A 22,551-nucleotide genomic window follows, 5' to 3' on the forward strand; every position below is an offset into this window, starting at 1 on the left:
TTGTAAATAAATTGCGTATGAAATCCAGTTCCAGTTTTTTCTCCGTTTCTTCCAAAGGGGCTCGAGGTCCTTCTGGCTTCGATGGAGTCGGCCAGCCAGGAAATCAAGGAAATCCTGGAGAGCCAGGACCCCCTGGAGATCCGGGTAAAAGGGGTAACCCAGGGATACCGGGGATATGTGACCTATCCATGTGTTATCAGACCTACAACCTAAGGGAACATTACAGCAAAGGACCCAATATCTGACACGGACAGAGGTGCTACTCGCTTTAACAGCCACGTGTATCCAGAGACGATTTACTGTATCACTGATTCACGTGTGACTGTTGGCTCCTGCCGAAGCACAGCAGCACTGGAGGCAGACATAACCTCATATGTTGGGTCAAACCGAAATGGGTTCCACATGATTCATAGTTATGAAATTTGTGGTCGTAATATACTGGGTTCGACTTCCGGTTTAAGTAACATGGTTCCGGTTGCCATAAAAACCGAGTAGCACCAATGGAATTAGAACGTATTTATGCTGGTTTTTGTGCGCCAAGAAAGCTCATCTGCTGATGACAATTAAGATGTGAGGTGACCACAGTGAAGCAGTTTTAGATCAAAGGTAGGCTGTATACTGTATCTCTACCCCAGTGACTTTTTACAGTGGCGTAACCCTTCTGACATTTGACCTGAAGCCATGCACCACCTACTCCTGCATGCTTAAAAAAAAACAAATCTTGAAATATTGAACATAATTCGTTGGTTCATGAAATTTATAGAAATTCCGGGTGAAAGATTGACATTTTGCTTGGTCACTTTTCGATAAAGTTTCACATGAGCACTGATAAATAGATAACTAACTTTTATACCAGTCTGAAGTCGAGTTTGGGCGTCACTTTTTTTGTCCGCTCACAATGACAATGGTTTAAGTCGGCATATTAATTTGATACCAAATTGAAGGGGACATTTTAACAATCACGATAAAGCAGTATGCAAAGTCCACAAATACACACAACCAACGATAAAGCCTCATTTTGGGGGAAAAGCCTCACTCAGAGCGACAGGTTTTCACTGCTGCGTCGTACGGGGATTCAATGAAGTCTTCGAAATGAAACACTCTTAATGCACAAAATAATCATCAAACTTACTTATTTGTTCATACTGTATGATGCACACAGACCAATGAACAACTTCATGCTCTGTTTCCTTTTTGCTCCGTTCTCCTGGCACTCATAATTGTGAGTGTTAGGCGCTGATTGTTTGTCTTTTTTTCCCCACGTACTCCCTATGACAATTGGTGTACCTCTGGGGGTATTATCGGCCCGATATTGGCATGAAACTAATATCGGCCAATATCGGTATGGGTTTTTTTCCCTATTATGAAAGCCGATGTAGCCTTTAAAGCGCCAGAAAGAGGTACCTCTATTTGGCAAGCAGAGTAAAAACACAGCTCACGATGAACTTATCAGCTCCACATACCAGTCTTACTCATCAGTCTTAAACATTACACAAGATATCAATCAAAATAATAATAAGCAAATTCATGTATTTTAAACAATACCCCTTTAACTAAAAATAAAATTAATCTTTTCAAAAATAACATAAATCAAGGCACAAGAAACACAAATGCATTCTTATGTAAAATACGTAATACTTTAATTATCTACTCAAAACAAAACCAACAAAACAACTGTACTCATGTAAGAGTATTGTTACTTTTCAACAATTTTACTGTAGAAAATGTTACACATATCGGTATCGGTTGTTATTGGAATCGGAAATCGAGGGTTGGGCAATATCGGCATATCGGTTATCGGCAAAAAAGCCAATATCGGACATCCCTAGATGTTACACATGTCGGTAACGGCATCAGTATTGGTTGATATTGGAATCGGAAATTAAGGGTTGGCCAATATCGGCATATCGGTTATTGGCAAAAAAGCCAATATCGGACATCCCTAGATGTAACACATGTCGGTAACGGCATCAGTATTAGTTGATATTGGAATCGGAAATTAAGGGTTTGGCAATATCGGCATATCGGTTATCGGCAAAAAAGCCGATATCGGACATCCCTAGATGTTACACATGTCGGTAACGGCATCAGTATTGGTTGATATTGGAATCGGAAATTAAGGGTTGGGCAATATCGGCATATCGGTTATCGGCAAAAAAGCCAATATCGGACATCCCTAGATGTAACACATGTTGGTAACGGCGTCAGTATCGGTTGATATTGGAATTGGAAATTGAGAGTTGGCCAATATCGGCATATCGGTTATTGGCAAAAAAGCCAATATCGGACATCCCTAGATGTAACACATGTCGGTAACGGCATCAGTATCGGTTGATATTGGAATCGGAAATTGGGAGTCGGCCAATATCGGCATATCGGTTAAGGGCAAAAAAGCCAATATCGGACATGCCTAATATATACAATATATATACTGTCATACTTTGGTATGTACTTCGGTCACAGTTAAGTTCAGTAATGGAAGGGAACAAAATGTAAAATATAAAACTTCTGAGCTGCTAACTGCTACTTCTACATCTAAATACGATTATCAAATAAAAAAATAATTACAAAATATTTAAATTATAACTAATTATATTTGGATCGGAGGCCTGTTGGGGGCTGATGTTTGCTTACTTTTAGGACAAACTCATGTTGATGCTTACCTGACTCTTGATCACATAATACACCGCATTTTGTCATATAGTGGCGTGGGGCATTTTATTATTTTAGTTTTGACATTCATTTTATCCTAAAAATATTTGCATACATGTTTCTTTTTCTTAGAGAAAATAAGGATCATTATTTATGATAATATATATAAATAAATGACCTCCCATCCCTGACTTTTAGGTCAGTGTTGAAGTGTTTGTGGTTATTAATCATAGTAAAAATGGAACTGACCCATCGCTCAGCCACTGTGTAGGATTTTGGACCCCAATGCAGACAGACCCATCAAAAATTCTGTTATTGTGGAGACAACTTTATTTTTAAATCATGGACAAGTAAAACCTACGGCTGCTGAATGTTTAGATTTTTAATAGGGTTGGGCGATACCGCAAATTTTGGGATCAAGCCGAAACCAAATCAATATTTGGTATTGCCTATACCAATATTGATTTTTCAAGATGGTTGATTTGCATTTAATTTGTTAAGCAAACAAAAAATTTTAAGCAAAAGATATGTATACATATATTACGATTCGTTGTAATAACGATTTGATTCGTATCACGATTTGTGGTTGCCGATACAAGTCGTTAGTGAAGTGAATCGTTACACCCCTGATATACATACATTTTACATATATTTTCTGTAAATTTATCAACAATTCAAACCACTTAAATGAGCAAATATTGAAAACAAGCAGCAGTCGGAGGCCAGCATATGTTAGCTCTTTATTGCACCACATTGCAGAGTCCGTCCATGCCAGTGCAAGCACTGCAAAGTAATTCTACGGTAGCCTTTTGTTGCGAGCGCAGCAAACATTTTTCATGCATATTTATGATAATTTCCCATATAATTTATGGAACATTGCAGTAATGATGGCCTGTGAAGAGTCCATCCTATTAAGACTTTATTGCTTGTTGTATACCATCTGCATTATCTCATAAACTGCTGTAAAGAAAAGAGTTGTTGGCGAACATGAGTGGCTGTTGCCAGTTTTTAAATACAGGACACGGTGGCCAGCGTGCCAGCTCGTGTGCTTGCCACCAGTTTTTGGCATCATCAGTTCAGTAAAGACAAGCAGATTAATTCCAATGTGTGACATGTTTTCTGTTGCTTTGGCTGTGTTTATTATTATGATTGGCTTAGGGATGAGCATTAACTCAATTTCTATGATCTACCGTCAGGGAAAAAGGAATCCTCGTGATTGATTAGGACTCCTGTTTCAAGGCCAGTGGCATATTAATGCTGCTCGAGGAGGTTGCCATAGCAGATGTCAGCAAATGTCCTGTTCTTCAAAGACCATAAATTAGTTGAGACTGAACCAACAGCGCCTCTGCTGGTTCCAGCCAAGTAGTGCAGCCCAGTACGGGGGGGGGGCGTGTACTTGTTTAAATATGCACACATCAACGTAACCGTCAGAACGTCAGCTAAAAAACTCCACCAAACCAATTTTGGAAAAACTGAAGACAATTCAAACCTCAAAGCTCTTATAAGGGGCGAATGTAGAAAACAACAAGCAGTTCCAGAAACAGAAGACCAGCTCTCATTTAACACACAATAAGAATGCAATTTTCATGATTAAATACTCTTAATGCGCAACATAATCATAAATCTTATTTGTTCATATTACGCACACAGAAGAATGAATAACTGCACTGCGCAGGCGCTGTTCAAGCTCAGTGCGTAACTCGGAGTGTTAGGCTTTCAGACACCAACGTAGTCGCTCTGTTTTTAATTTTTATCCACGTGCCCGCTAGTTGATCGAACATTTCTGCATTGTTTCATGGCGTCAGAATCAAGCTTTCCTGCAGGTTTTTACTCCAGCACCGTTTTTTTTGGACCACGGTTTTTGTAGGAGGCCTGCAATGTGAGTCGGTAAATTACTTACGGCATAATTTGTCATTTTTATGCATGACTTTTGTTTGGTTACGTATATTTGAGAGACTCCAAGCTGTTTAGGACATTATACTTGCATAATCCCTCCAGTGTCTTAAAAGAGGGAATTCAGATAAGCTCAGTCATTTGCAGTTATTTCAGATTCCAGGTAGCTGGATTTAACAAGAAAAAGATGTTGCCGGATTTAAATGAGCTGCTCCAGACAAAAAGATACAGGTACAGACGTAGGCAGAAAAACATTTTGTGCAATGAGGAGGACAACATTTCTCTCCAACTGGGATCGTACTTTGCCAATTAGTTGCAGATTAAATATGGTTTCCTTGTCAGAATTGGCTTCTCTTTCGGTTTCCTCTGAAAAGTGGTTTATTATTCCGTGTATGGCGGAGACAAACATCAGCACAAAACTGTCATTTGGAACCTTGACAAATGCCTTGTGGGATAACAAACGTAACGAGCGCCTCTCTCCAGGGTTCACACTTCAGAAAGCCGGCTTCTGAGCTGTTGTTTTTCTCTTTCATATGGTACATTTCGACTTGTCAGACTTTTAGTTGGCAAGTTCCAAGGTTTTCCCCAAAGAATAAGAAGCTGTAGTGTGGTTGTTTAAGTCACAAGGATGACTTTTTGTATGCATAAGGCAAACACTTTAGCTGAACAATTGTCTTGATTTTTGAGTGGTTACTTCATCACTTCATCATTTACTGTACGCACGATGAGTGATGGGAAACTCGATTCCTTTTACTGACTCAAGTTCTTATCACTGAAGTGAATCGGATACTTGATACTTGATCACTCGTCACAAAGACGAGACTCGCACATGCGCAACAGGTTCAGCAGGCACCGTGAGTCACTGAAACTCGAGTCTTTGCAGAGTACCCATGAGTCAGTCAAACTCAAGTCGTTGTCGCACCCTCGTGAGTCAGTGAAACTCGAGTGTTAGTCGAGCACCCATGAGTCAGTGAAACTTCAGTCTTTGTTGTGCTCCTGTGAGTCAGTGAAACCCGAGTCTTCATCGATTACCCATGAGTCAGTGAAACTTGAGTCTTCGTCAAATACCCGAGTAAGTCAAGCTCCACTCTATGTCGAGCATCTGCGAGTCAGAGAAAGTTGAATCTTTGTCAAGCATCGGGAGTCCATAAAACGTAAGTCTCCACCGAGTATCGATGACTCAGTAAAACTCGAGTGTTTGTTGAGTACTCGTGAATCAGTGAAACGCAAGTCTGTCCAGCAACCGCAATTCAGTGAAACGTGAGTCGTCGTCTAGCACCCGTAAGTCAGTAAAACTCAAGCATTCATCAAGTACTCGCGAGTCAGTGAAACTTGAATCTTCGTCAAATACCCGAGTAAGTCAAACTCGACTCTATGTCGAGCATCTGCGAGTCAGAGAAACTCGAGTTTTTGTCAAGCATCGTGAGTCTTCACCAAGTACCCATGACTTAGTAAAACTCAAGTCTTTGTTGAGTATCCGTGAATTAGTGAAACTCAAGTCTTTGTCCAGCACCCGCAATTCAGTGAAACGTGAGTCTTCGCCAAGTACCCGTGAGTCAATGAAACTCAAGTCTTCATCAAGTACTCGCGAGTCTGTGAAACGTGAGTCTTCATCAAGCACACGCAAGTCCATGAAATTCGAGTCTTTGTTGAGCAGTGAAACATGAGTCTTCGTTGAGGACCCTTGAGTCAATGAAATGTGAGGGTTTGTCGAGCACCCGGTGAAACTCAAGTTTTCATCATGCACTCGTGACTCAGTGTAACTTGAGTCTTCGTCCAGCACACGCAAGTCCGTAAGACTCATGCGCAACAAGTTCAGCAGCTGTGGATGCTCAGCGAGCACCGTGAGTCAGTGAAGCTCGAGTCTTTGTCGAGCACCCGTGAGTCAATGAAACTCAAGTCTTCATCAAGTACTCGTGAGTCTGTGAAACTTGAGTCTTCATCAAGCACACGCAAGTCCATAAAACTCCAGTCTTTGTTGAGGACCCTTCAGTCAGTGAAACGTGAGGGTTTGTCGAGCACCCGTGAGTCGGTGAAACTCAAGTTTTCATCATGCACTCGTGACTCAGTGTAACTTGAGTCTTCGTCCAGCACACGCAAGTCCGTAAGACTCATGCGCAACAAGTTCAGCAGCTGTAGATGCTCAGCAAGCACCGTGAGTCAGTGAAACTCTAGTCTTTGTCGAGCACCCGGGACTCAATGAAACCTGAGCTTTTGTCGAGCACTAGTCAGTCAGTGAAACTTGAATCTTCGTCGAGCACCAATGAGTCTTCCTGAAATACCCGAGTAAGTCAAACTGGACTTGACTCGAGTTTTGAACAACTCATTCATGAATCGCACATCTCTTAAACACAACAGTCTCAGACAATGCAACAATATCAACAAAATAATACAATTGTTGGGTCGAGTGAGGCGTCAGTCAGAAGTGTTCCGGTATCACAGTGTGCCATCCAGGCTAATTGAATTTTCGATCAATAATACGTGGAAAACATGTGCATCTGACTAAATGATGAAAGTGTGCAGCAGAGTAATGAGTAGCATTCATGTTTATGCATGTTTATGACTGGCGTAGCATTCGTGTTTACCCAGCCTGCGCTTATGATTGTATCTTAGAATGGCGTGTATCAGTGGAATCGCAACAAACTAGGCTTTTTAATGATGTACAACACACCTAGGCACGCAAATGGGGGGCACGGAAAAAAACCCTGGCTGCGTCATGAAAGTAGTGGACGGCCAGCCAGCGGCGAGGGGTTAAGGAGGGGAAGGATAAATTGAGGCCACTGTTTGAGGATATGCAGCCCATGGGTAGCTATTGAACTACTATTTTACCCTGGAATAACAGCCAAGACAAATATTGAAAACTCAATAGTATGAAAACAATACGTTTGTGATAACAAATAATAATAGACTGGATGTGATGGGCCCGACATCATAAAATGCAATTTCACTATACTGGAAAACCTGTTGCATACTAAGTGAACCATGTTTATTCCCCAAAATACGCAAAACAAATTTATCTTCCATGTTTGTTGTTTTTTTTTCTCCATTAATTGTACACTGTGAGTTTGAAAGCTGTAATCGTTTTTTTATATCTTTGTTTTTTTTTTTTTTTCCAATGCTGGTAGTGCAATGACGTGATCGGTTTTAATGCTTGTCAAGCATAAGTAGCAGACGTAGTTTAAACAAATCCTATCTATTTATAATACATCCTGACAAGATTCTAAGTATTATTTATCTTTACTGTATATCTGTAAAAGGCGGGTGAACTGTATTTGTTTTGAAGACATGACTGCATTGCATTCCAATGTTTTTTTTTAGAAATCTATTTTATATGAAAATCAAGATTATTAACATTAAACAATGACAACATTTTGACCAGATCATTTTAAGATTGATTTTTAATGGGAATTGAGGAGAAACGCCTCTTTTGGTCCGAACCGCTCGACTGTTGAAACCATAATTCATGGATTCCGTGCAAGGAGATCTTGGAGGAGAAGACTAGCCTGGGACAAAGCTTTAAGAAGGTAGAAAGGCCTGCAAGACAACCACAGGGATGACAGTAAGCCCTTTTGATTCCATTCATGCATTTATTCTTTTAATTCCAGGTGTTCCTCTAACTAAAAACTTAATTTAGGTCCATAAACACAAGACTCGCTCGAGAACTAGTTTCAGCGAAAAATACACTAGTCTGCCATCGATCGAAACGCGCCAAAACATCAGCAAACTCGACTGTCTTTTCGGTTTACAGAAATGCAGAAGTCACAAAACTCTTTAACACTACACATAACTGCCAGGTCGCTACAATATCTTCAAGCAAGTTGAAGGATCTGCTGCTATGAAAGCGACAGTAATAACTAGCGATGTCCGATAATATTGGCCTACCGATATTATCGGACATCGCTATGGGATAATATTGGGATATTATCGGCACAATATTGGCATAAAATTGTAATATCAATCAATATCCGTATGTTTTTTTTCCCTATGATGAAAGCCGATATGGCCCTTTAAGCGCCACAAACAACATTGCTGTCGTCATAACAGTCAACATGCAGCATATAGTTGAGCCAATGTTTTGCGTAACCGTGTTCGGGATAGCAGGTCATGGCGCATCGAGCGCTGAACTGTATGGCGACGTCGCCGCCATATTGGACATGGCAAGAGTCAGAGCGGAGAAGATGCCTCATTCATGTGCTGCAAACCAAATCCCGGAGTATAACATTTCACAGGTAAGACTTAAGAATTACCTTTGATGGTATTTGGCCCATAAACTACATAATTTGGCCGTTATAACATTGTTTTGAGAGCATAATTAGCTGATGTGGAAGACGCTGTATTCCCGCACACAATTAATTCGTTCATATGTCGATGGCAGCCATCATCAAATGGCGGATCTCAGTCCGCATCATCATCAATATCGGACATCTCTAGTAATAACTAAGCAGTGTAGTGGAAGGGTTGCACTTTACCACCTGTACTGTATTTTACAGGTGCTTCATGTGTTCTGTGTACAGCGTGAGTGATTTAGGAGCTATAATCCGAGGACCAGTGTTGTGCGTCTGCAAGTCACATGCATGGAGGCAAGCTTAAAAACGACATTATTCTTGAATGCTTCCTTCCCCTTAGTGGCTGATTTATCATGGGGTGACTTGAACTCACTGTGAGTCAGCTCGCCCTCAGAGTCAGACAACAAGGACGAGGCCAGACGGTAAGTCAGCTCCAGTTTGCCAGATATTTGTTCAAACAATTGTGTGCTTTTTTTTTTTTTTTTTTGCCACCACAACATCCTGAAGGTTATTTTGTAGGACTCACGCTGGATACACGATATCGCAGATCTGATGGCATATACACAAGGTCATGCTGATACTGATATTTTTTAGTTGAGATTTTTCAAGAGCATGGACTAATTTTGTGTGTAATTTTGATCATGATTTTTTTTTTTTTAATTTTCGGCTGACAATAGATACTCAAAAAAAACATAAACACTCATTTTCCATGAGCTGAACTCATGAATGGATGAATGGATGGATTGATGAGTGCCTACCTACTTACGGTATTTACAGATAAATACAAACACGAATGCTGTTTTGATGACTTTTCGGACATTTTAGGTCATCAAAGATGGACATTAAGATGCAAGCGACCACATCAGACTACGACTATGACAACTACAGTGATGATCCCGCCACACCGGTGGCGCCGTGTCGTTGGGATGGTGACAACCATGTGGGAGCTCAGCTGTCCATCCTTTACTACTTCATGTTTCTGTTCAGCCTCATTGGCAATGGGCTTGTCCTGGTTATCATCTACAGGTGAGTGAGCCTTCAGATTAACCGAAGACAGCGAGAACATAGAGAGAGAGTAAAAGGAGACGTCAACCACTGAACTGCTATCGAGTCACATACAACTCATAAAGTCCCATAAAGAGATGGAAACATTTAGGAGTGGCCATTACTGTCCAGTGACAACGTGCAATGATCTAGCCCGATAGAGAAGGTCATTTTTTTCTGAACACAGAATACACACAATAGTTTTTAAATGAAACTCTTTATTATTAAGGGAGAAAAAAAGTGGAGGAATTTTGGTCCACTCATCTTTGCAGAATTGTTGTCATTCAGCCACATTGGAGGGTTTTCCAGCATGAAGCGCCTTTTTAAGGTCATGCCACAGCATCTGAATAGAATTCAGGTCAGGACTTTGACTAGACCACTCCAAAGTCTTCATTTTGTTTTTCTTCTGACACTCATTGGTGGACTTGCTGGTGTGTTTTGGATCATTGTCCTGCTGCAGAACCCAAGTTGCTTTCAGCTTGAGGTCACCAACATTCTTCAGGATTTTATGTTAGACAGCAGAAGTTATGGTTCAATTTATCACAGCAAATCTTCCACGTCCTGAAGCAGCAAAACACCCCAGACCATCACACTACCACCACCATATTTTACTGTCGGTATGATGTATGATGTTCTTTTTCTGAAATGTGGCATTACTTTTACACACGCCTTCCAAAAATTTCAACTTTTGTCTCATCAGACCACAGAGTATTTTCCCAAAGGTCTTGGGGATTGTCAAGATGGTTTCTGGCAAAATTTAGATGAAAATTGTTTTTGTTCAGCAGTGGTTTTCATCTTGGAACTCTGCCATGCAGGCCGTTTTTGCCCAGTGTCTTTCTTATGGTGGAGTCGTGAACACTGACCTTAGCTGAGGCAAGTGAGGCCTGCAGTTCTTTGGATGTTGTTGTGGGGTCTTTTGTGACCTCTTGGATGAGTCGTCGCTGCGCTCTTGGGGTCATTTTGGTTGGCCGGACACTCCTGGGAAGGTTCACCACTCTTTCATGTTTTCACTATTTGTGAATAATGGCTCTCACTGTGGTTGGCTGGAGTCCTAAAGCTTTACAAATGGCTTTATAACCTTTTCCAGACTGATAGATCTCAATTCATCTCAGCTAAGTTATGTTTTAACAGGGGGGGCAATCACTTTCTCCACACAAGGCCACGTAGGTTTGGATTTTTTTCTCCCTTAATAATCAAAAGTTTCATTTAAAAACTGCATTTTGTGTTCAGTTGTGTTTTCATCGACTAATATTTACATTTGTTTGATGATCTCAAACATTTAAGTGCGACAAAGAAACAGAATAAGAAATCAGGAAGGGGCAAAAACTTTTTCACGCCACTAAAAAGTGTACTTTTTTTCCTCGAATTTTCCATCAAGGCTCACAGTTTTCAAGCCATCATGACACGTTCCTTTCAAGCTATCAGTTCATTTGCCATAATAAGTGCTGGTTCATTCAAAACTAGCCTCATAGTTCACATTTGCCCCTGTCATGATACAAAAGACACACTGGCAGCAAACACTGGATAATGAACGAATGAATGAATGAATATGTCCTTTCATTTTGGTGCCTTCAAGGACACACTTTGTATAGCTATACAGTAATCCCTCGCCACTTTCAGCTTCTAATTTCACGCTTCACTCTCGTGATGTGCTGATCGGGACTGAAATATTGATACTTCCAATACCGGCTCGTCATGCTTTGAAATCGATTCTCACATCCAAATATAAATACTTTCGGTACTTTAGTCATTTGAGGTAACGTTTGTCTGAAACTGAGCCATGTGGGAATTGTTAATAAAGTTTCCATTCTTAAGTCGTTACTAATAATTCATAATTTTATTGTTTAAAATATCATTTTCACATATTTTACATGATTTTGTCAGGTTTTTCGCTTGTTGTATATTAGCTTGGCAATATTGTCAATCACCCTGCTATGTCAATATTCCTTAAATAAATAACTTAAATGAATGAATACATTCTTAATGTATTAAAATTAATAATTTATTGAATTAATAGATTCATTAGATGCATTGTATTCTTTATGCACTACTTTTTCATCTTTACCAGATACCTCAGGTCAATATCGCTGATACCAGCCTGAATTTTACTCAGTAATTTTGCTGGGATCGGAAATGAAATCAGTGGTATCACACATCACTACTTCACTCTATTGCAGTTTTTCCAAAATAGGCTACATTAATTGTTTTATGGTTGTGTACAGCTTATTATTAGCGAAGAAAAAATACACATTGAAGCAAATTTTACGGATTTTTCTAACGCATTTTCAAGCATAAAAATGGCAAAATGAACTAAAATAGAAATATTAGGCATTCGGAAGACGTATTCAAAGATGGTGTTTTCTTTAATTGTCAGTAATGTTACATTGATGAGACAATAGTCACCGCAGGAAGTACTGTCCAGAACAGGAAGTAAAAAAAAAACAACCAAGGAACTCCCGATGCTATCATATGATTCTATATTATGTCTTATTTTCTCTTATTATGTCTACTATATTGGGTAATAGGAGTGTAAAGGTGACTATAGGGGTGTTATTTCATGTCTAGAGGGCTCTAATAATGTTTAAAACATATTTACAAGTTTTTAAACAGGTTTTCAATGCTGTAACTATGAAAATATACCATGTATAAATAAGGAAATTGGCAGAAATTCACTTATCACTTTTTTTTATTGGTCAGAAACCAATGAACAGCAATAAACGAGGGAGCGCTGTAATGGCAAATCCTGTAGGATTAAATACATTAAAAAAGATAGCTGGGGTCTGATTTTATGAAGATTGCGCACTAATTTCATCAGATCAGTGAGTAACTGATGTCTTCACAGGTTTGAGAAGATGACCACGGTTACCAACATCCTGCTGTTGAACCTGGTGGCGTCGTCGCTCATCTTCGTGAGCAGCCTGCCCTTCCTGGGAGTCTACATGCAGATGTCCAACTGGATCTTCGGCCCAGCTATGTGCAAGATAGTCGGCACTGTCTACTACCTGGGTTTCTACAGTTCTGTCCTCTTTCTTGCTCTTCTGTCCTTTGACCGCCACCTTGTTGTCGTTTATTCCCTGAGTACATCTCGGATGAGGAACCAGAGCTACGCGGTGGGCTCCTGCTTTGTGGTGTGGTTGGCCAGTGGGCTGGCGTGCGTTAAGCCCATGATTCTCCACACTACTTTCATCAGTTATGTTGACAACAACACGTACTGTCAAGAATATCCAGGCGACTTGCCTTTCATCGACGTGTCTCGGCTAAGGATATCTGGTTTCTACATCCAGCTTTTCCTTTTCTTTCTTTTCCCCCTGGCGGTTATTGTTTACTCCTACGTCGGTATTGCCATCACTGTCGTCTCATCTAAATTGGTTACCAAGTTCAAGACTGTCAGGCTGATATTCATCATTGTGCTGCTGTTTTTTATCTGCTGGACGCCGTTCAACGTTGTACTCCTGACGCATGATGAATCCCAAGATTGTGAGCAAGCACGGAAAAGGAGCTATGCGCTTCACGTGACGCGTAACTTTGCTTACATCTACTTTTGCATCAGTCCCATCTTTTATACATTTGTTGGGAAAAGATTCCAGACTTATTTCAGACAGCTGGTTGTGAGAAACCTCCCGCAGTTAAAGAGACATTGCAGAAGCTCCCAGTACAGTGGAACCAATATGTCCACTAAAAGTACGCCATACTAGTCCGAAAATGCATCGTTTGGGGTTGACATTACACTCAGCAATGGAATATCTGGTAGCAGAATCATCCTGATTAAGTTACGATCGGAAAGCAGACGTGATTTGTAACCATTGCTTAAGATTTGCACTGTTTTGGATTTTTGGGCGGTAAGTTTTTAGTGCTAAATGTGTTCAGAGTGGCTTAGATTCAAAGCGAAGCAAAACTTGTTTGATGAGCTCGACATATACACTCAACAAAAATATGAATGCAATACTTTACCAAGTGAATTTCTGCTTAGTAGGATTCCTTATTTATAAAAGGAATATTTTCACAGTTCATAGCATAGAAAACCTGTTAACGACCTTTTAAATATGGATTTTAACATTATTAGAGTCCTCTCGACATGAAATAACACCCCTATAGTCACATTTACACTCGTATTACCCAATATAGTAGACATAATAAGAGAAAATAAGACATATTACACATAAGACATAATATTGGGGGAGTTCCTTGTTCTTTTTTTAACGGCCTGTTCTGGACACTACTTCCTGTGGTGGCTATTGTCTCACCAATATAACATTACTGACACCTAGTGACCAGTATAGAATCACGTTTTCGAATGCGTCTTCAGAATGCTTAATTTAGGCAAAAAATATGTAATATTTGCTTAAATATGCATTTTTTTTTTTACTAATAATAGACTGTATAAACTACAAAACAGTGACGACACAAAACATTGAGGCATTAACACTTAACTTTAACATGGCATGAAGTCAGCCATGGCGTGAAAAAAAGTTATCCTCCCATTCTGTGGGGAAGTGGTAATTGTTTGGCTTCTTAAAGTAAAACTGCACTTGTTTTGGAAATTTGCCCATCATCCACAATCCTTATGTGAGACATGAACACGTCTTGCGCTTTTCTGCATGTTCTAAAGATATAAAAACAGATAAAAAGACGGAGCTAAAAATGCACGGAATGGGAAACACTTATTCCGCCTATAAAAGCCTTCTGAAAAAAAATCCAAAAACTGCCAAAAGCGTCCATTTACATATAATGTGACATGCATATTAACCAAGCTACAGCAACATTGTTTTTATTATGATCAACATTGTTACACCGATCAAACTACCGTAAATTTCGGTGTACAAGCCACTCCTTTTTTCTTAAACATTGAACCCTGCCGCAGAGGTGCGGCTAATTTATAGCAAAATTTGAATCTTGTGACATCTCCTTTACTTCTGATTGTTTAAATACTGTGCCGCTCACGAGTCAGTGAGGCAACAATAGCTCTTTACTTGGCACGAGAACCCAGTGGAGGTCAGTATATATACCAATTTAACAACAAAACAGGCCTCTTCTTTTAAAGAAGACTTTACTAACAGCACAAAATTCATCACACAGCAACTTTATACACAAAAGGAGTATATACAAATATACAAACATGTCCCAATATGACTTTTAAATCCCATAAGGCATTGCGTCTGAGCAACGCATTCATTGGGGCGCTGAAACTTCCCTCTTTCTGCATTGAGCTCCGGGTGCCCGGCTCCATCTGGTGGCCAGAAGCAGCTTTGCAGCACCATTTTCTATGCTTCTATGTTCCTCCAATGAAATGATTTTGTCAAATGGGAACACAAATGTTGTTTTTTTTTCATATAAAACTCGTATTGGTACATGTTTCTATATTTTTAAGGTATAACGTTTGAGTGTTAGTTGCTGTGTGCCGATTTTAATGTTGTTTGGCTATACAATGGAATTTACGGTACATTACTGGAGTATTGACACTTTGCCACACCACACTGGCTAGCTACTAGCCGGCTACCGACTAGCCTCACCACGCACTCACAATGCCTCAGACGACTAACGAAGGGTAAAGCCACAAATTGGAGCTGCTGCTGGAAGGAAGTTCCGGTAATGCTTAAAAGGACCAAAATACTGTAAGTATTACATGTTTTCATGAACGTAGCTGTTACTGCATGGTCACAAAACCCCCAAAATCTTGTTGGAGTTGTTTTAAAAGCAGTCTTTGTAGGCAGCATAGGTGTCCCATTATGCGCAGTAATGAGCTGTCTCTTTTGATCTATTTTTGTATCTTTGAATAGTCTGAGTAGTCTAAATAGTCTTTTCCGCACAGAAAAGAGAAAGATGTGTGGTTCATGTCTCATATAAGGATTGTGGATGATGGGCAAAATTCCCCCAAAAAGTGTGGTTTTCCTATAAAGTGGAAGTGCTGTGCCCACCAAATAAGCACCTCAAGTACATAAATATAAAGTCAAGCAGGTCAGTCTAACCTCCCTCTGTTACTACTTTGTCACTGTGACTAAATGAAGACATAAGAGATTCTTATCAAGCAACGGGAACAAGGGCCCTGCACAAAAAGGAAACCATTTCATTTATTTACACGTTGCTGTTGTTCGGCCGCTTCATTACAATCACTTCCAAATAGATTTGTGTGACATTTCGCCCTCTTGGAAATGAACTTTTGGAGACAAAGCTGAATTTGCGCAACCGCATTTGCCAGAGATGATGCTGGCATCTACTGTACATACAAGGTCAAGCAAGGTTTGTTTACAAAACACATTTGGGTAAAAAGAAAATAGTACCAGACATGAATAAAGTCTAGAAAAAGACAAATGTTGACAAATGTTCTTGTTGAGGGGATTTTTTTTTTCTTTTGCTGACCACAGAAAGCTATGATATTTTTGGTCGATGTATTGTTTATCACACTTACTGTACAGTAATTCACAATCAACGCTTGACATTGGGACAATGTCCACGGTATTTTTCCATCAGTCATATGTGTTGCACAACTCTGATTGTGCTATGTGAGTGTGTGTGCGTCAAGAAGGCCTTCTATGAGAAGTTACTAGACTGAAAATGTAGATCTAACACCTCTAATATAATACTAATATAACTGATGTCTGTTGTGTGTCTGCCTCTTCTCCCAGTATTTTTCCATCAGTCATATGCAACTTTGATTGTGCTGTGTGAGTGTGTGTGCCAAGAAGGTCTTCTGTTCAAAACAATTAGACTATTAATAATAACAATTCGTCATTGCGCTTTTCAGTGCTATACATGTCATTACGGTAATCTGAGGGACTGCGCCACAGCAGCTCGGAGAAGGCGAGGCTTTAATAAAAAGCAGAGTGGGGGTTTATTTAAGAGGGACAAAGACGCAAGCGCTGTATGACAAAGTTTTGTCGAAAGGTGATATTATATCAGGTATTTCTTGATATTTGTTGTCGTGTTTTGCCTTGTTTGTCACGTTTTTGCCGTGTTTTTTTTCGACTCCTCCTGCTCTCTAGTTCATCCCAACCAAGTCTTTTTCCTCAATCTTTGGGAAGCAGCTGTAAAAGTCGATGCATATTTTCCTGGTTTGAAATAAAAACGCAGCCTCCTCGCAGTCCTCACCCACATGATCAAGAATTTAGCGGCAAATCACTCAAGATGTTTCTCCTGTGTAAATAATCCCGGTGTTCATCACCTCCACTCCCGTGGCGGCTTGGCAGTAATTCCAGAGAAATATTACAACCTGGGCAAAGATTAGTCGAGGGTTAATATATAGACTACACCGGTAAAAAAAAAAAAAAAAATGACGGCAGGAGAAAGTAATTTACAGTATGTCGCATCCCCAACCATACTGTGGCTCTTCATTTATCACATTCCCATTGTGGCGTCCCAGCACGAGTTCTGATTTAAAACAGATCCCTCGCACAGCGACCCTCCAGCATCAATGGCCTTAAATCCCCTCCGTGACAAGACAGAGCTCCGTCCTGCGATAAATTGCAAAAGCGGTCTTAAATTTTCGCCGGCGCACACTTGTTGAAGATATAGGAAAACACCGAAATGAAGCTGTCAAAAATGAATTGCAGCTAAGTATGGCTTTCAAGTAAGAAGTCCGCGCCTTGTATTTCATGACAATCGTGCAGTTATTACACAAGTGGGAGGAAAGAGGAAGTGGAATTTTGTGCCCATTTTTTTTAGTCTACAGTGATATTTATAAGGTGGGGGGACAGCACACTCATGCTGAAGTCACACTGTTAACCCGTAAGAAGCAAGGTGCCTTTTAGCCGTAAAATTGCTATGAAAAGCCTGACCTGATGTATTGTCTAATAAGTACGGGTGGGAAAATCGACACAAAGCAGCCTCAGTCAGGGTTCCTTCCCTGTATTTGACCAGGAAATGTGCCAATTCAGCTATATTTACTTAAGAAAACGTTCAAAACGATCAGGATTGTACCTAAAAATACATTTCTAATACAGTTCAATGGACGAACATTAATATTTACCTCCGCCAAGTGCATCAGAGGTTTGTTTGCGTTCAAAGTAACTTTAAAAAGAACGAATGGATGACATTTTTAGGGATTGTTGGAAATGGGATACGGAAGAACTTATTATATTTTGGGGGTGATCCGGATGGCAGTCTGCATCCAGGAATTCATGAAAGGATTGTTTAGCGTCGCGAGATAGGACCATTTTCGGGATTTGTGCACAAAAATGGTCAGAGCGCTTGGAAAAAAAATACAGGACAAGTTTCCAACAGGTTCTACAAAATTTCAAAGACACATCCACAAAATATAGGATTAGTATTTTGGTACGAATCACAATATGGGGAACGATGGCGCTTGAAACTAGTTATTTTATGTTATCATTATTACCGTAATTTCTGATGTATAAGCCACTACTTTTTAAAAAGAAACTTTTTTTAAAACTTGATTTATACAGTGATGTGGCTAATTCATGGCTAAATTCTAATCAGGTGACATCTCCTTTACTTCAGAGCTACTAATCATCGCTGTGCCATTCAATGTAACAGTCTGACTCAATGTGTCATCATGCAAAGAGCACTAAACTCATCACACAGCAACTTAACTCAAAAAGTGCACTTAAGAAATATACAAAAACAAAATAACAAAAAAAAACAACTATTTTAAAGTTTTCCCATAATACATTGCATCTGAGCAAAGCACTCATTGGTGCCTCCCGAGGCGCTGCAATGATGTCAGCCTCCCTCTGGGCTCATCTGGCTCCCTCTGGTGGACAGAGCCAGCATTCTATGCCGCGTGTCCGCCAATGAAATGCTTGTTTGTATGTTTGTATATTTCTTAGGCACACCTTTTGCGTCAGTTGCTGTGTGATGAGTTTAGCGTTCCACTACATGCCATTTTATGACGTGGAGTGGAGTCCGGTGCGGCTTATATATGTACAAGTCTGTTTTTTCCTCTAAATTTAGTGGGTGCGGCTATACGGCCCCCCCGTGTACACAATTATGGTGCGCTCAATGACCGCTGGGAGCCTCTCGGTGAAACGTAATGACACAAAACAACATAAACATGCAAAAACTATGGACTTTTAACAGCATATTATCTTTCAGTAAAATAAGAGTCCTTATTTCCAAATTGCTATGCATTTACATATCATTTGATGATAAACCTGATGGTGTTAAATTTATATATTGTTCGATTTTTCCATCGAAAAGAATAAGCGCTTGAACAAGGAGGGCTTTTGTTTTGTTGTTTTGCACGACTGACTTTATTGTACTTCAACGATTGTATGTAATAAAAGGGAATAATTGTATTATTTTGTTCATATTGTTATATTTTCCACACTCAACAAAAATATACACGCTCGATGTTTTTGCTCCCATTTTTTATTCGCTGAACCATCCATCTATGCCGCTTATTCTCACTGGGGTGGCGGGTATGCTGGAGCCTATCCCAACTGACTTCAGGCGAGAGGCGGGGTACACCCCGGACTGGTCGCCAGCCAATCGCAGGGCACACATAAACAATCACTCACACTCACATTCACACCTATGGACACTTTGGAACCTAAGAGGCATGTTTTTGGAATGTGAGAGGAAACCGGAGTAGGAGAAAACCCACGCACGCACAGGGAGAACATCTTACATTTTCATACATTATAATAAAATAATACTTGTATTTTTTTTTTAAGTTTGTCTGGGCTGTGAGGTTTCACTAAGTCCTAGATGGGATACTCACATCGAACATGAGTGAGAAGCGTCAAATTAGTGTGCATGAGGCTTCGTGTCTCTTGTGTATCTCTTGCTGCCAGTATGTAACAACCAGTGTGTAGTAAAAAGCCAACCAACATTAACAGCCAAATATACTGTTCCCCCAGGCTCTAGTCAGTCAAGTCCAATAGTGGCCTGTTGGAAGTCATCCAGCACCTCCAGCCATTACACTGCCAGTCATCCAATCCAGCAGCTCTTGAATTTGTCAGCCTGCCAGCTCACACATTTCCAAGTAGTTAAACAGCCAGATTGCAACACTAAGCTGCTCTTTTATTGCACGGCACTGACTCCTCATTCCTCCTGTTCGTTTTCCTTTGAGGATAAGGTGTGGATTGTACTGTTGATTGTCCATATCAAATCGAACCGTTTTCGATTTTGCGTAGATACATTGTGCATCTCGAGTCCATACGCTGAGAAGTGGAAACGCCGATCCAATCGGCACGGGCGACACGCCCGCCAGATTTTGAGAGCAAAGATGGGGAGCGAGTTTAATACAAAAACGCAACAGCGACTTTTAAATCTGTGGCTTTCCAGCCTTAAAATGAAGTATTTAGACTTTTTCCGCAGCCCCGCCTGTAGTCCTTGGTTTACTTTGTTCTCGGTAACTGTAGACTTTTGCATTGACATTGACATCATTTTTTTATTATTTAATAAACAGTTGTGCAATAATTACGACTTCCGTGTCTGGGTCAGGGTCCAAAAACCAAAGTGTCACACTTTCAAAATAAGTGTTTTCACCAAAATTAGTATTAGAAGTAGGAGTTCTAATTTATAAATCAACTATTTTTTAACAATATCGGAGCCTTGATATTTTTGGGTGTCTGCAACAGATTAAATTGGTATTTACATTATTTCTGAGTTTTAAAAAATCACATTGATTTTCATATGTTTTTGTTTTCATTTCATTTTTGGAAGAAATTAATAACAAAAACTAGAGATATCCTTTTTTCAAACCGATACTAATCACTTCCTGCTTGTCAAGACCGATATAATACCGATAACCGATAACTTTTTGATATGTACTTTTTAAATTTAGATTTAACTGTAGTTTCTGCACACCTGGAGGTAAGAAGGACTCAAACAAATGTGGATTTGACGGTCGAACATAGTGGGCAAAATGGGCCGCCGCTCTTTGAAACACAATGAAGTAAAACAACATAAACATGCAAAAATTGTATTTCTAACTATGTATTATTTTTGGAATAAAACAATGGCCTATATTTCTAAAATTGATATGCATTAACCTACAATTTGATGTAGTTATTCACAAATATTGCCTGTTATTTTGTTTTCGGTAACTCTAGCCTAGAGCATCTTAGTGTTTTGTGTCAGGGTCCAAAAACCGAGTCAGGTCCGTCACACTTTCAAAATAAGAACTTGGTTTTCAAATGACCCATGTTTTGCCAAAAAAATTTGTCCCGGGTTTCATATACTGTCTTTGTTATCGTACAATAATGTGCGACGTACTACAGTAGTCCCTCGTTTATCATGGTTACAGTCTTAATTAATTAATTAATGATTGCTGTTTTGTGGTAGACTATTGTCTATTATTAGTCAAAACATGCACACGTGATATTTAGTGTCCTAGCCACTAGGCGGCAGTAATGACACAAAACATTGATGAGACGTTACCTTACATTACATTACCTTAACACCGCATGAGGTGATGAAGTCAGCCGTGGCATATCCGATGTGATAAAGTGAAAAAAGGTTCTCCTCCCATTCCATATGGGAGTGGTAAGTTTTTGACTTTTTAAGTTTAGAAGAAATAAATTTGAGGCTAACCGGTTAGCTCGCTAGCTTGCGGCAGTCTCGAGTCCCTGCAGCACAAGAGTTGAGCAATGTGTGGTAAACTAAGAATAATAGGAGTATAAAGAGATGATGTTTCATGTCTACAGGGGTCTAATAATGTTTTAAAAAAAAACGTATTTAGAACGTCATAAACAAACTACAAAAATACTCCATTTATTAACATTGAATCCTATATCACGGAAATTCATTCATTGCGGAACCAATTAACGGAAGAAGATCTGGAAGATCTTGATTTGAATCTCCGTTGGGCATCTCTGTGTGGAGTTTTCATGTTCGCCCTGTGTGGGTGTGGGTTCTCTCCGTTTCCTCCCACATTCGAAAAACATGTTAGGTTAATTGGCGACTTTAAATTGTCCATAGGTATGAATGTCAGTGTGAATGGTTGTTTGTGTGCCCTGCGATTGGCTGGTGACCAGTCCAGGGTGTCCAGCTAGGATAGGATCATCCAGCATACCCCCGCGACCCTAGTGAGGATAAGCGACTTCGTAGATGGATGGAGCAGATTAATTTGATTTACATTATTTTTGATAAAAATAAAATCTTCGGATTTTGAACGTTTCGGTTTTCGTCTGCCCTTTAATTAATAATGAAAACATGTAGACTTTTTCCACAGCTCCGCCTGTTGTCCTTGGTTTACTTTGGTCTCGGTAGGTGTAGCCTTGAGCGTCTTATTGTAGCTCTTAATAAACCGTTGTTGTACAACTCGTACAACATTCACGATTCTCGTGTCCGTGCCGGGGTCCAAAACCCGAGCCAGGCCGTCGCACTTTCACTCAATGACTTCATTCAGTGCAGGAGTTTGATGCAATGAACGGCTTGAGCTGAGGTGGAACATGACTATCATGAGACATTAAGGAGATCCATCAAAGGGAAAGCAGTTAAGAAAAAGAATGATAACACATGTAAGCATCTATTCCAACTGGTCAGTATTATCAAGCAGAAAGAAGGCAAGGCTGTGCAGACAGTAGGAAATTGAGTCTTTGTGCCATTATTATACTACGCAGATCATTTGCATTAACCACTGATAAGGACCCATTAGAAATATAATGACTATTTCTTCTCCAAATACTGTGAAGTAATCTTTTCACTTCTGAATACGAGCTCGCTCCAAACTCTTTTCACGCATGACAGCAGGAAGAAAGAAAATACGAACGAG

At 39.9% G+C, this 22,551-nt stretch overlaps 2 protein-coding genes across 2 annotated transcripts in view; both read left to right on the forward strand.

The window, feature by feature from the left end:
• Positions 1-3,273, forward strand: part of LOC129174399 (collagen alpha-1(XXI) chain-like) — a 79,975-nt gene extending 76,702 nt beyond the window's left edge. Inside the window, exon 28 of the mRNA XM_054766382.1 lies at positions 58-3,273. Coding sequence (XP_054622357.1) covers positions 58-245 — 188 coding nt within the window. The 3' untranslated portion in view covers positions 246-3,273. The remainder of the gene's footprint in view (positions 1-57) is intronic.
• Positions 3,274-9,678: 6,405 nt separating this feature from the next.
• On the forward strand, positions 9,679-13,570 carry LOC129174400 (C-C chemokine receptor type 3-like). The gene is made up of 2 exons (XM_054766384.1): positions 9,679-9,857; positions 12,718-13,570. The coding sequence occupies exons 1-2, from the start codon at positions 9,679-9,681 to the stop codon at positions 13,568-13,570; spliced, it is 1,032 nt and encodes a 343-aa protein (XP_054622359.1).
• The last annotated feature ends 8,981 nt before the right edge of the window (positions 13,571-22,551 follow it).

This window comes from Dunckerocampus dactyliophorus, chromosome 21 (assembly GCF_027744805.1).
Source record: "Dunckerocampus dactyliophorus isolate RoL2022-P2 chromosome 21, RoL_Ddac_1.1, whole genome shotgun sequence".
Classification (NCBI taxonomy): domain Eukaryota; kingdom Metazoa; phylum Chordata; class Actinopteri; order Syngnathiformes; family Syngnathidae; genus Dunckerocampus; species Dunckerocampus dactyliophorus.

Coding starts and splice junctions, on each gene's coding strand:
- LOC129174400 (XM_054766384.1), top strand. CDS start 9,679: ATGCAAGCGACCACATCAGACTACGACTATGACAACTACAGTGATGAT. Junction 9,858..12,717: donor GTCCTGGTTATCATCTACAG/GTGAGTGAGCCT, acceptor ATGTCTTCACAG/GTTTGAGAAGATGACCACGG.